Raw genomic sequence first — 15,338 nt, forward strand, 5'->3', positions numbered from 1 at the left:
AGAAGAGGACACGTAAGAGCTGACTAAGGTGAGGATCGCAGATACAGTTTCAAATTGTTTACTTCTGTGTTTCTTAGCAGGTTGCACTGGCCAAACAAGTAGGCTGAAAAAATCAAGAGAGGGAACAGAAGAGAGTGGTGGAAAGTGGGCAGGAAATTAACTTGTAAGCATATTTCTCTTGACAGGTAACGTCCCACTTGAAAGTGCAGGTAAGCTGAGTTTGGAGGAATGCACCAAAATCTTTTCAGCAATCTTAACACCATGCAATACCAAGGAGCCAATGATCTTGCAGAGTGTGGACACTCAAACTGGAGTCACCTCAGGGTGGGCAATTCCACCTGAGAAGGGGGAGGCAGAAGTGAGAGAGAGAAAAAGAGAGAAGAAGAAAAACAGCCTTGGCCTGCCAGGACCATGACTAAAAACAAATATTGGTTGCATATAACTTTTTGTGAAAACATGTATTTTTTCTATCAGCTGACAAGTTTTATTTCAAATAATAATAATAATATTAATAAATAAATAAATGAAGATTTTGGCTTCTTCTACCAGCCACTTCTTTTAGGGGACTGTCTCCATCTCGCCCTAACCCTAGCATCCTCCTCTGTCACACCAACCTCCTTCATGTCCTTCTTCACAATATCCTCCTCTGTGGTCTTCCTCTTTTCCTCCTGCCTGGCAGCACCATATGCATACCACTGTCCCTCCTCTACACATGTCCAAACCATCTCAGCCTTGCCTCTCTGACTTTGTCTCCATCCTGAGCTTTCCCACTGATGTACTCATATCTAACCTCTCCATCCTGGTCACTCCCAGTTAAAATCTCAGCATCTTCAACCCTGCCACTTTCAATTTGTCCTCCACGTGTTCTTCTTAGCGCCACCGTCTCTACACGACATATCATAACAGGTCGGACTCGTACTGCTATCCTTTTGTTAGAAAGAACCCCTGATACTCATCTCCACCCACTCCACCTAGACTCTGTTCTTCACCTCTCTTATGCACTGTCAACCCCAAGGAAGCGTTGGTGTTTTTTAATTGTTGTTGTAAGTAATCTCTTATATATACTTTATGGAAGCTGCAGTCTTCCTGCTGAAGAGAAGGAGGAGTGGGAGTGTTTGCAGCATGTAGAACAAAACATAAGACGATGCAGAACGCTGCAGAGGATGGATTTGGATTTAATAGCAGTTCTTCCTCCATTATGCCGCCAGGGAGAGCATCAGGTTCTGCACATTTTGGTACTGATAGTCTGCATGTCTCATTCTGCACAGTCCTGGTGTTTTTTCCACGCTCCTGTAGTTTACTGTATTGTGTTTAGGAAATAAAAGGGCTTTTTTTCTTTACAAATAAATAAATAAATAAAACCACTGGCCTTGAAATTAATTTCTAAAAACTGTTAATGTTGATACATAATAGCACAGAGTTACCATGAGAAAATAACTGGTATGCCAGACATTCAATGTCACAAAACTAACAGAAAATTAGAAGATGAGGAACACATTGCTACTGTAATTGTGACTAAATATTAATTTATCTATTTCTGGTAGTCATTACTCTTTGATCAATACAAAAAACAAAAAACATTTTGACACATGAATTAAGTATTTCCAGTGAGCTACAGCTTTTGCAGATTAACCTAAGTGGGTTTTTTTCTGAATACATAAGCATGCTCTAATTTGCAAAAGAAATCTTCAGAACTGAGAACTTGTGAGAAATGTGCTAAAGCAAACAAGCAAACTATAATTAGGTGTTGGACCAAAAAAGTCCAATGTGCTCTCCAAAGGTGACAACTGAGTGTTGTCTAACAGTTTATTAAAGTAATCTACAATCACAGTATGTTTTTTAATTTACTTCTTTATTAAGAGATACCTACATTCATCTGAAGAATAAAGGTTTCACAGGACTCCTTTGGAAAAACTACATACACCCTTACTGCTTCCATAAGAATTAAGAATGTAAGTAGCAGCTATAGTATTTTGTTTGGAAGGGTTGCCAGGAGAAAAGCCTATTCTATCTAAAATGAGCTTGGCAGCACAGCTTAGGTTTTCCTAAAACCAAACACAGCAAAGCCCCATAAAAAACCCCTCATTTGTATCACGATGATGAAAGGGTGATGATTTGGACTTGTTTTACAGCCAAAGGATCTGGGCACTTTGCAGTCAAGTTGACCATGAACTTCACTTTATACCAAAGTACTCTAGAGTCAAATATGAGACCATCTGTCTCACAATTAAAGCATGGCTCAAACAGGGACCTGAAGCAGTGTCGTAAAGACGAGTGGACCAAAATCCCTCCATATACAGTTATTGCCGTTAAAGATGATTCAATAAGTTACGGAATCATACATTTAATTTTTGATTAGATAGACAGTTCCATGTAAAAATCATAAAGGCATACAGAATAAATACAGCCAAAAGCTGTGTGTTGTTGTTGTTGTTTTTTAGCTGGGCTGCCATCTTGTGGCATTTTCATTTATTACATTTATTTTGTACTCTCTCTTTATATTTTCTGCCTCACAGCACATCACCCATTACTACCTGTTGGAATTCCGAAAAAGAAAAGTACATCTCTGCAGCATTCAGCTCAACTATCTTCTGTTAAACGCAATCCTTTCTGTGATCAGGACTCGAGCTTAGACAGTAACGGTCACAGGCCTGTTGTTGGGTGTGTAATATGACACACTGAGTGGGGCTGGGCTATACTTTGCTATTGTATCCAAATAAGCCCAGCCCTTCACGATCCTAACCTGGCTGACGGGTACGTTTCACTCTTGGGTGGGGCTGGAGCTTTTATATTATATCCTCACATCACCCACTGTCACTGCGCAAAGACGCATAAGACATTGAGCGGACAGATTTCGGCTCCTTTGCTCGCCTTTCCTCTCCGTGTACACCGCTCAACGCTCGCTGATCGTCGGTCATGTTTCGCTGTGGGATCGCCTACCCTCGATGCAGGTTTATCATTCCCCTGCTTCTGCTCTTCGCCATTATTTTTGACCTTATCGCCATCTGCGCACAATCGGGATGGGTAGAGGACGAGGACGCCAAGTCTCACTACGCCAGTATGTGGAAGCAGTGCCGCGGCTTAAAAGACAACTGGCAGTGCCAGTCGCTCATGGACTTCTGTAAGTATCAGTCTACCTCACACATAAACCATACACAATATGCTGTTCAAAGATAATCCGACAAGAGCGAATGGGATGCCTTAATGCAGCCAATAATAAACCTCTAGTCAGTGCGAAATTCCACATTCCCATATTGTAACTTCAGGGTGTTGACCTCTGCTAAAGAAGTCCAGGCTGAGGGGAGGAGGGAGGCCTGCAACAGTCAGGCAAGCAGGCGGAATGAACTTTGGTCTCCACGAGCATTAACTCTTTTCTCGTTTATCACCTCCAGCTTAAATAAACGCAGTTGAAAGAAAGGCGGTTGAATGCTGTTGGATAATAAGTCCTGAGTGCCTTCCTCCTAGGCTGACGTCTTCACGCCAGGAGAAACATTCCTTGAAATAGCTTTCTGTTCTTTAGTTTGTGTGAAGGGTCACCACATTAGTTCGAAGAAGGCAAAACGATTCAAATGTAGATAAACGGCAGCAAAAAGAATCATGAATAAAGAAACGATTCCTCACATAATATCCTGTTCAGTATGAAACCTGGGCATTGCCGGAGGAAGCCCCTGTTCGTCGACGACTTTTGGGGGGGGGGGGGGGGGGGGGGGGGGGGGGTGGGGGGGGCTGATACATTATTAGGAAGATAAGGTAAAGAACATCATGTTTCTTATTTGTGGGGGTTTTTTTGTATTTGTAGAATACAAATACAGAGAAGACTCGTATGAAGAAGTATAGAAAAATAACTCCTTTGTGCAACATTGTATGATAAGAAAAATATGGGATGTTGAAGTTTTTCTTTATAGAATGTTGATTAGGATCAAAGGTAACGTAATAAAATACACTAATAGTGGATACAGTCGCACTTAGGTTATGGTTGTGAAAACATATTTATAAGTAAATTGTAAATTTTTATATGGAGTGTAACATAACACCCCCCCCCCCCTTTTTCCCCCCCTTTATGGTTAATAATGTTAATTATTTAATATTAATGGCAGGATTAACATGAATCTTGAAAACATACTTCTGAAGTATCAGAAATGGGTGCAACCAACAGGCACCAAAGATGACTAAAAGCCTGTTAGTAAGTGAAGCCTGAGCTTTTTTACTGTTAAGATATTGATGTTCTTATCATCAAGATAATTACTAAATGTGGCCTTCATAGAAGACAGCGCAGAGCTGCTGTTTGATGGTGTTTGTGTAAATTGTGGCATCCTTGTTATAGAATCCTTGGTTGATGTCATTTTAAAGGTTATATTCATATTAGAACACACGAATAACTAATGTGCATTTTACAGTACATATAATGTATAAACCTCTTTTTATCAAAGCAGTGAAACTCATAGTGCTATCCCCATAGCAACCCATATGTGAAATATGTTTCCACAACTGTGGTTGGTGGTTGCATAACAACCACAGAGATAAGTTCTTCTTGAAAAGTAGTAGTTGTTTAATTGCACAGCCCCCCTCAGGGTTTACTATTAGTGACCAGAAGGTCCACTTTTGATTACAGCCCCTGAAAAAAATGGATTTACAAAGAAATTAAACCTATAAAGACAAACTGTTGACAGATGAGGTCATTGTTGCTATGACTTAATGGATTAAAATACTTTTACTCATCAGAATGATTCAAGGGCACCCTGAATAAACCCTTACGAACAAGAACTTTGTGAACTCTGTGAATCTGCACAGGTAGCGAAAACCATATCAGGAAAAACAAAAACAACTCGGGTACATTTAAAATACTTTAATAGCTTCTCCCAGCCCAAACCAAAGAGAAGCAGAATTTCACACAGATTATTTTGGGAGAACCAGTTAATGAGTTTATTCTTCAGCAAAGACTGTCAGCCACAGAAACGTAACTCACCGACACACAAGGAGACCCAGTATGTGGAACAATAACTGAGAACAGAACAGACTTGTATTCTCGGTCTCTCCTACTCAGGCTTTATTTGTGTTGCTCCACGCCTGCTGTGGCCAACAGAGACACTATTGTTGTTCTTATCAGACTCTTTGAAAGTCACCTAGGTCAGCCTAATGTCACACAGCTCCAAATTAGGGTCTGCAAAGCATACATGTAGCATCACTTATTAGACTCGCCATTCACAGTGGTAATTATTTTAGGAGCTGCTTGCACTCTTTAATGCCATTTCTAGAAAACATAACCAGAGATCTAAGCATGGAGCACAGCCCCAAAGCAAGATCTGGTATTTTTTGTGCAATATGTACATAAAAAAAGTACTTTTAGCATAAAACCTTTCTCACAGGAAAATGGCCCTTATTTTTTAGATGTCTGTTGATATTACTTTTTTGTGTTTCATACTATGCATGCACACCTGTGTTTTAGTTTAAAACATGGTTAAAATTATCACTTTATTAATCAGCAGCTCAACAGATCACCTCAGCTTAACTGTATGTCACTAAATAGTTTTGTATTATTTACACAAAACACATACAGTCTACTAAACTGTGATGTCATGTTTTATTATATTTAATGACCTCACTGTAACAGTCAGTTGAGAAAATAATTGTTAATGGGAATAACCACTTGCTGCAGCCCTAATTAAGATGACTGTTTAATGTAAATATCCATGGCTGTGTGACAGCAGCTCCAAAAAGTCAACAACAACAACAATTGCCAGTGTGGTTGTTAAGAGAGTATTATAGCTGTAGCATGTTGTCAGTGTTTTTCTGGCATTTTTCTGATCTCTTTTGATATTTCAGGCTAAATAGTTTTGTTAGGCTACGTTCACACTGCAGGCGAAAGCGCATCAAATCCTATTTTTTTGTCCCTATGCGACCCATACCCGATCACGGTATGACAGTGTGAACGGCACAAATCCGATATTTTCAAATCCGATCTGGGTCACTTATGTGGTACTGAATCCGATACATATCCGATGTTTTAGAAAGCGACTGCTGTTTGAACGGTCAGGTCGCATTAAATCCGTCTTTTACGTCATTGACACAAGACATACGCCAATTATCAGCGCTGGAGAAGCGCCTGAGAAGACATCGCGAACGCTTCCTGGCCAGATGTTAGTGAAACTGTTGGGAAGACAACGTTGGAGAAACGTGAACATTTTATTTGTACTGTATAATCTCCAGATTCTGACAGAAATCTGCAACTATCCTTTGAAGCACTGCTCCTCTCTAAAACAGCAATAGGGATAATTATTAGGTTATTTACATTATTATGTTAACAACAAAATAACTTAAAGCAAAAATTGGGAAACGTGAAGTCCGAAGTCTTTATATTAAGGGCCATCAGTCAAACAATATTGTCGCATTTTATTTGTAGTGTGAACAAGCAGACAAAAAAACCCGGATTTGATCAAAAAATCGGAATTGAGCATTAAGACCTGCAGTGTGAACGTAGCCTTATTTGCCTCAACTGCTCTCTGCTACTGTTTTGGCCGGGTGTCCTTTAGTCTCAGCGGGGCTGAAGCTGTTACACAAAGAAGAAGAAGCAGAACAAAGCTGCCTGAAGGCTGCTGGCTAGATGAAGGGTACATTTTGGCCCCGCGGTTTCTCTGGTTTAAATACTTGTAGGGATATTCTGAAAACTAAGGAAACAAACACAACCAGAGCACAGTTTGTGTGTGTAAGATGTAGGATGTTGTGAATATTGGAAGCAGACCAAACTAACTCCCCCTCAGGGCGTTTAGGCCAACTGCCTGTAAAGCTGAAGAGACTGAATTCTCAGGAACTGCAGTTTTAAATAGGAAGAAGCAGTTTCAGTGTTCTGGTATGAGTGCTTGAACAAATCACATAATTACAGGCTTGACTATGGATGATGGCAAAGGGCTGGGTGATATGATAGTATGCTGAGACAAAAGAAGTTTGTCACGCCCTTATGAGTGTGTTAGGGCAGTTAGGGGAGCACAGCATTAAGGCAAAATTTGAATTTTGCATCACTTTGAGGAAGAGTGATATTTCAAATTACAGCAGCCCATTCTGAGTCAGAACTGACTAACTATACATTGTTTGAAAACACAGTGATACAGTGATTCCAAGGATTAAGTATGATACATGCCAGTCTGTATATCTTATTTATTAGTAACAGATTAAGATAGCTGCAAATGATATACTTAACCACTGCTTTCTTTATCTATTAATCTGCTGCTTGTCTTCCCAGTTTGTTGTGCAGAGAGTAATGACAAAAAGGCCACTTTAATATCCGTCAGAGCGTAATTTTCAGATTTATTTTCAATCAAAAGTATCAGGCATGATGATTCATACTTCAAAGCACCTCAAGACACTTTATATTTCAAGGTAAAGATCCTACAATAATAGACAGAAAGTGTTCTTAACGATATTAAGTGTCTTGAGATGACGATTGTTGCCAGTTGGTGAAATCGAAATCAAATTGAGTAGCTGCACAATCACACAAGTAATCATTTTAGCCCTCAATTAAATACCAGCATTTGGAGATTTAATGCTTCTCGCCCACTCACTGTCACCGCTCTCTAGCTGAGCCCAAACTGTGAAAAATGTAAATGCGCAAACGGCAAGTAAAAAAAAACAAAACCAAGGAGCTATTTTAGTACGATTTACTGCATTTCTAACACTGGAGTTTCTGGTTAAGAGAGTGTGCCATTAAAATTCTTTCAGGGAGAGCGCAGGGTGTTGTCGATCCCAGCTGCCTCTGTGAAAGCCTTATTCTAATAGCTTTTATTCTAAAAGCTATTAAATTATCCTTATTATCTGAAGGTTTAGATTTGTCAAATATGGGAAAGTCAGTGTATGTTTTCATAATCATACTAATAGGGCATTTTAGTAAATTTGCAATTAGAGGCAGTTTCAGGCACGCGGGTAGCGATAGTGGAAAAATGTAGGAGGGCAGCCAAATGTCTTTGTGTTTTGATTAAATGGGGAAAGCAGATGCTGAGCAGCTGGATAGTACTAAGTGTGAGTGATTGGGACACGCATTTCGAGTGCTCACCCAGTAAACAAGGACACACCCATGAATATTTTTAAATTAAACAGTCATCGTTAAGTGTAGGAGCTTTTATATCAGTTTTTAATTCTCGTATGGCAAAAAGTATCAGTTCAGAAACTCAAAAGCTTTTTCTTCTACCAATAATGAATCAAGACACCATGTAAAACAGCTGAAATAGTAGCATGTCTCACTGTGACTGTCTCCTTTGTTTCACTTGTTTTATTTTGAGAGCTTTGCTTCTTGAAGAAATACTTGTAGTAAGTTTATTGGACTGAATCTCACAATAAGCCTGAAGTCATCAAACTGTTGATAACCAGTCTAGTTTGGTGAAAAGCAGAACACTGTGTTACTGGTGAGATTGAAGCTTGGTTGATGTTGACATGGGTATGAAAGGCTGAACCAGTTGGACTAGTCTGATGTGTATGTGATGCTGCCTGTGGCTGAGGCAGGTAGGGCATGACCTGAACACATTCACAGGCAAAACGCTGTGAATAATTTAGGGTGTAACTTATCCAGTATCAGTAAATTGGGTGTAATGCTGTGCTGATCCACATGGTGAGCTTACATAAAGCCTAAAACTCTCAGGAAGTTTTGTTTTTAATCCTTGATGCAAGTAAAACCTATTCACAATACAATGAACACCTCTTGGTGCTTCTTTGCAAACAGCAGCAGTGTCACATGATAATTTGTTCAAAGGCTGGTGGTGCGCTGAGTATTTGGCCAACAACTCATATCAGTTTTTGTCCAAAAGATTGAAAAATTTGCATTTTGGGAGGTTTGCATCTCTGCTAAAGTTCAGAGGCATGTCTGCCGACGTTACAGAGTTTTAGAGAATTCCAGTGCTTTTAAGGGTGTGGTGTGTGTGTGAGCAAAACAAAATTTGTCACAGCTTGAACCTTAGTAACTTTGCAATCTGTGTGAGCACAGCCTTGGGGAGGGGAGCTGCAATAATAACTAAACACCATGTAGACATATTGAACAATAGATGATTCATTTAGTTCCACAAACAAAAGTGAGAGGGATTTGGATTTACCACCAAGCTGCATCCTGAGCTGTCATAAACTGTTGTTTTTGGACAATTTTAACGCATAAAATGTGACCCAGTAAGCAGTTAATGCTTCAAATTCTGAGCTTCTACAAAAAGGTGGTGGTTTGATTTCAGAGGTGCACAATAAAGTTAGAATGAATAGTGCAGAAAGAGTGCTGCCTCCTTCATTTTCATGAATCTTTTCACTGAACATTAACCATAAATAGAAAAACCAAAGCTGTGTTGAGGCATAAAGCAGCCGAAACCTTCCCACTAAGACTGGAAAGTCTGTGTGCAGTTTTACAGTTGTAACTTTCTGCAGCTGTTTTCTCTGAGGGCTTAATGGTAACATGTGCCAACATTTTTAACAGAACATATTCAGAGATTTTCTTTTGTTTTGTTTTTAAGAAAATTAACTTAAAAATGGAAATGGGAGTTGTACCTTGTGTGGCGTATAAGACATACACTGTTGTAACACTTGTTGATATACCAGGTTTGAAAATCTTAAAAAAAGACTCCTTTTAAAAAACGGAACTTTTCAGACTTTTGTTTCTTCTTGAGTGTCACAATTGTTTTTGCTTATGTTTCGTTCTAGCTTGGGCCCAGGCAGTCGCTGCTCTAATGATCATTGGTCTAATCATCCTCATCATCGCCTTCATTTTGGCCATTGTGGCGATGTGTAACATCAACATTGGTCTTATGGTTGCTGTTGCAGCATTCTTGATCGTTGTTGGTAAGATACACACACACACACACACACGCACAAAAACTTGCATCCACACAAACACCTAATTTCTGCAGGTATAATTACTTCCACATCTACACAGTAAAAATATTGTAAACAAAGTCAGGTGGGGCTGGCGACATGTATTGAGAAGAAGAAAAAATCCTCCGTTTCAGATATTCTTTGTTGGTAAATGAAATTAACTCTAACTGCATGAAGAGCAACACTCAACCACAGATTAGAATCTTTGAAACTGATACCAAACATGCCTCCGGTCTTATTGGTCCATTATATGATGCTTTAATCTTCAAATAACATGTTTAAGCTTGCAAATGTTCAGACAGCAGCTTCCCAAATCGAAGCAATATGCAAAATAGGTTTAAAAAAAAAGTAATAATCTGAAAATATTATTTTATACCAACACCAAAACTGTAAAATAAGGAAGGGAAATATGTGGGAGTTGCATACAATCACACAATAAAACTAGTGACGCTGATAATGACTGCGTGTTTTGGCGTTAAGAGGGTGAGCGTAGGAAAAGGCCTTTTTCCCCTGAGGCGTGACGCTGCTGTGGCAACAGCTGGTGTGTTTATCAGACAGACAGACTGACTCACCTCACAGACGAAAGACCCTGACACAGTTACAGGTGGTGGGGTGCTTTTTATTTTATTTTAAGTTGCTTTACACTGTAATAGTCACCAAAAAGATAGCAGAAATGACTGCCACCTCAAAAATCTATTTTCCTATTTTTATTCGACGGCATCCCAGCTGCTGTTTCAGCCCACACAGCTCCTTGTTGAAGATATGATCCTACATTGAACCAAATCCAAGATTCAGGGTTTATTTTATAGCTGCATTTTACAGAGATGTTGAATTGGATTGGATAAATCACTTTGTCGGTTGCAGTTTCCTGCAACTGAGATTTTGATTATACAGGAGTTTTAAAATAAAGTCGTGTGTTTGAACAAAATGTGCAAAATAGTGGGATGAGGAAGTTCAGTTTCAGTCTGGTGGAGGGTTTTACAAAAAGGGGTGGTGGTTAAAAATCAAACAAAACAAACTAAACTTGAACGTTTGATTTAAACTGTGTATTTATGAAATATAGAAAAAGAAGAGTATATTGATGATTTTTGGCAAGCATTCCTTCAAAACTATATTTTCTTCACTTGTTAAGTCTTTACTCTTGTGTCCGTATGATGTCAAAGAGAGCGGATATCCCTAATTTGGTCATTCCTACTGTGGTTGGCTCTGGCTGTGAGCACAGGAGCCCAACCCATCTGCCATTCAAAGCATTTTTTTTAATGAGGCGAGCGACTCTGAAGAAATTTGGCCTATTAGGAACAGAAAGTGAGATAAGAGCTTGCTTCAGTCAAGTAGATGAACTGTGGGGCCCGTCCCCTTTAATATGTTAATGCAGTGTTCAAAAATTCAGGCCTGCCTTTGCAATTAATGTGAAAGTGCGTGTTGAAACAGAGTAGTTTATGTTCACTCCCTGTCTTTCCTAAGCAAAATAATGCTGTTTTAATAGTCATCTGTCATGGGAAAGTGGATCTAACTGAGTCAGAGTCACACCTTTCTCATGAATAATCCCTGGTAATAATGACAGGTCTGCCAAAACTCACCTCGAACTCCCAGATGTTGATATGCTGATGAAACTCTTACACAAGCTTGTGAAGGTATTTTTCACACCCTGCTGTTACCATCAGTGTAGTGTTGACTGCATGACTGACTAAGTATGTTCAACTTCCTTGTTTTCTGTAATGGTTTTAAAACTCTGCTCATCTAGTTTATGGTTTAAATATATTTTTTATTAGTAGGTTTTTATTTATACAGTAAAAATGAACTCTACTTTCCACTGACTGGTCTGTGAGAGTAAGTTATTCGGCCAATCTGCTATATAAAAGCTCCCTCTATTTCTTGCTTAATAAAAAATGCAATAGATCATTTATCAGCTTCTAAACAATTTATCCCCAAAATGAGATCTTGCATAACTTATCAAATGTAATAATAGGTTATCATTATTGCATTGTTTAATTTTCCATCTAATTTAGTGGAGTGAACCCGGAGGCATTTTGCAGTTGTTAACACATAGCTTTATATCAGTTTTTAAATAAAACTTAAATATGTACTTTGCTTAATTATCCCAGGAAAAGAAGTAGTTCTCATCATGTTGTAATTTAAAGCCCTGAAACCCTAATTTCTGAATTAGCTTTTGACCATTAACAATGACTTTAGACAACATTTCTAGTAAAGTAAAAAAATAAATAAATAAATTAGTTTGAGCCATTGCTGGTTTAGGCAGTTTGGCATTAGTTGATTTATTAGTGTAGATTATCACCTCACACTGTGCACCAAGCCTTGTTTGTCTGTCTCTCTCTGCAGCAATTATCCAAATCATTGCTCTGATCATCTACCCAGTCAAATTCAATGAGCTGATCTTTGAGGGTAACTATTACTACACCTGGGCCTACGGATTTGGCTGGGGCGCCACCATCATCTCTATCGGCTGCGCCATCCTCTTCTGCTGCCTGCCGAGATATGAGGATGAACTCAGCGGCCAGGCAAAGATCAAATACCTCTATACTTCTGAGTAAGGAAAAAACCTGGGGACCCACCCAGTCATAGCCATTTCCACTTTTCGCTCTGAGCTGCATCTGGACTGGCCACTGAACATTTTTACACTGTGCCGTTTCACCAAAGATTTCCAATGGCTTATTCAGTTTAATATGGTCCAGCAATGGGAAAACCACTCTTCTACTATCTGTGAGTGAAGTTATAGGCAAGAAGTAATTCCTACTGGGAGTGGACTGCAATTGGGAACTGCATCTACTTTAGTACACAGATCTCTATTTTCAATTTATTAAGAAAGAAATAATAATCATGATGTTATTTTTTTGTTTTTGTCACATAAAACACACTTATCAATTTACCTGTACTTTTATAACTGTAACTCTCTAACACAGTCTCACATCACTTTGTGAAATAGTTGCAAACGTCAATCAAAGGACCAAGAAACAGACAAACATTAATTTTACACTTCATTTTGATTTTTGATTTGATATTTTTTATAATTCTATATGTTTGGTTACACAAGTTCCTGGTTATATTTAGGAAAACTGTATCGCTTGGGTTAACCTACTATATTTACTACATGTTTTTATGTGTCCCTAAAAGGATGGTATAGAAAAGTTAAATAAATAAAAAATAAAATAATGACCATATAGTCAACTAAATAGCTCACATTTTGTGAATATTTCACAAATGGACCACGAGACTGTGCTTTATTGTCAATGCAAGATCACCTAAGTGCACTCAAGTTAAAGGAGGTTAGGTATAAAGCTTTTTTTTTTTTTGCCTGATTTGTCTGTATCTCCTTGATAAGCAATCCAGAGTCAAATATTTTGCACAGGATATCAAATCATTCAGTATCATTTCTTGGATTTGTCCTGTGTGCCATCATTAGTTTTTCTGTGTCTTTTGTTCTGTATGTTGCTGTGTATAGATGATAAGAAGGAGACTTTGCTTCTGGAATGTAATCAAGTTATACAGAAAATGTCTGTGTGGTTCAACTTTCCTGTTTGTAACTTTTTGTACATTTTCTTATTCATTTGCTGTTTGTCTTCATAGTTCTGTTCTAAATTTCCATATTACCAAAGGGATATAACTGGGGGAGTTCACTGTGCTGTTTTGTCTGGATGTGTTATTAAGTAGAGCGATTGAAGGTAAGAGTAAAAATGTTTTAAAAAATATGCAGGAAGGGAGTAATATTCTGAGAAACGGCTCATAATTTCCCCTTAAGTCACAAAAAACCTATTTATAACACAAACCTTCTATTATGCGTCTAATAACTTAATTAAATCACGGCCTAAATTGCGATCAGATTTGGCGAACAACAGTGTAGGAAACACTGACACAGTTGTGAAGTGAAGCAATTTCTGCTTCACTTTGGAAAAATGTGTTTTGTTTCTTGTAATTTTTATTACAAACAATGTCAGAGACAATCTTCACCTGATTTTAGGAACTTAATCTTTAAATTCTTTGAGATTTTTCTTAGCCTCACTTCTCACCTCTCCACCTCTGTCGGCCAAAAACACCTTCAGTACCCCATCGTGAATAAGGCTAATGATACACTCGAGTAGGGCGGCAGTTTGATGATTGCTGTGATCCCAGAAAAGTTGTTTTCTTGTTTTCTGGTTTCCAGTGCATGTTGCTTCTCTGCGTGCCGCTCTAAACTGGAAGACAATATAAAGAAATTTCCACTGAACACAATGATTAATTTAACATAAACAACAAAAAAGAACAACTCGTATCCAGATTTATTTTTACCTTTATCGAACTTGATAACAACTGATATCCCCGTCCATATCATAGTTATTTTAGAACATCTAAATGTGGTAACATTTTTGTTTTAGGTGGTCAAAATCTTTGTTTAAAGGGACTCGCAATGAACTCAGTAGGTTTACTGTGTTCACACCAAACGTGTTTTTTCTAAAGGCCGCCAAAAGTTCTCATGATGCCACTTTGGCCGACATTTTCTTGTTTGATAAGACACAGAAACAATGTTGTACAATCATCTGACTTACTGTGTGGACAACTTGTGCCTTAGCTTCTTCAGTGTTGTGTTTCTGAATCCTTGAATGTTCGATCCAACTGGTAAGTCAGGTTTTACTGACTTATGACAAGTCTGTTCGTGTTGAGACAAATTTCATGCCCAAGCAAGATGAAGTTTTTCTAATCAATTAAAGAAAGAGTTCCAAAGAAGTAGTTATTAGTAATTGATTCTCGATTATTGGCCACAACCCAGTTGAAGCGTTTCGCATTAAATGTAGATTGTATAAAGTTGTTGCTAAATAACAACCGTTATTTTATACCTTTTAATGAGGGCAGGTTTACTCTTCCTAACTCTATTGCAACAAAGACATGTTTTTGCTCAAGGCATGGATCTCTGTTTTTTCTTGTTTTTTTCTTTTTAGTTCCAGCTTTATATATCATTAGTAACTGTATGGATCTATAGGGACTGTCTCACTGGAAATCTAGCTGGTTTTCTGCTGTAGTTTGAATAATTTTGGTAGCGTGTGTATTTTTATGCAATAAAGAGTTTTTTTGGAAAGATTTTCTGAGTGTTTGTTGAAATGCAGTGACTATTTTTGTATTGCTCATATGGACAAAATGATTAAGTGAAGTTTGTGTGCATAAACAAGTCAAATTGAAATATTTGTAGTTTTGAGATAAATATCACAACACAATAATAGATCAGTCAACAGAGCTGGGCTAAGAAAGTGAATGCTCCAGGGTGTGGGGGCTCCTTTAGTACTCTTTGAGTATTGAGTCCTGATCACTTGATGGAGAAGTTAAATCCATAAATTTAAAGTGGACTGTGATGGTAATACGGAGCCAGCACAGCTGAATTAGCAGAGGTGTGACCTGTGAGTCATTGGATTTAGTCATAAGCCTCACATTAGTTGGTCTAAACAACCTGCAGATGTTCCAAGGAAGCTTTAAGACAAGCGAACAATGAATTGGAATTACCAAGATGTAATGGAATA

General features: G+C 38.3%; 1 protein-coding gene across 1 annotated transcript; it reads left to right on the forward strand.

Moving 5' to 3' along the window:
• Nucleotides 1-2,731: 2,731 nt before the first annotated feature.
• Nucleotides 2,732-14,904, forward strand: LOC102298656 (p53 apoptosis effector related to pmp22). The gene is made up of 3 exons (XM_005930536.3): nucleotides 2,732-3,121; nucleotides 9,664-9,801; nucleotides 12,175-14,904. The coding sequence occupies exons 1-3, from the start codon at nucleotides 2,917-2,919 to the stop codon at nucleotides 12,384-12,386; spliced, it is 555 nt and encodes a 184-aa protein (XP_005930598.1). The 5' UTR covers nucleotides 2,732-2,916; the 3' UTR covers nucleotides 12,387-14,904.
• The last annotated feature ends 434 nt before the right edge of the window (nucleotides 14,905-15,338 follow it).

The sequence above is a fragment of the Haplochromis burtoni genome, unplaced genomic scaffold, assembly GCF_018398535.1.
Source record: "Haplochromis burtoni strain Fernald_Lab_line unplaced genomic scaffold, NCSU_Asbu1 Contig_46, whole genome shotgun sequence".
Lineage (NCBI taxonomy): Eukaryota > Metazoa > Chordata > Actinopteri > Cichliformes > Cichlidae > Haplochromis > Haplochromis burtoni.

Bases quoted from the DNA above. Each gene is read 5' to 3' on its own strand.
- LOC102298656 (XM_005930536.3), top strand. From the start codon at position 2,917: ATGTTTCGCTGTGGGATCGCCTACCCTCGATGCAGGTTTATCATTCCC. The intron at 3,122-9,663 runs GTAAGTATCAGT...GTTTCGTTCTAG, and splicing joins CCAGTCGCTCATGGACTTCT to CTTGGGCCCAGGCAGTCGCT. The intron at 9,802-12,174 runs GTAAGATACACA...CTCTCTCTGCAG, and splicing joins AGCATTCTTGATCGTTGTTG to CAATTATCCAAATCATTGCT.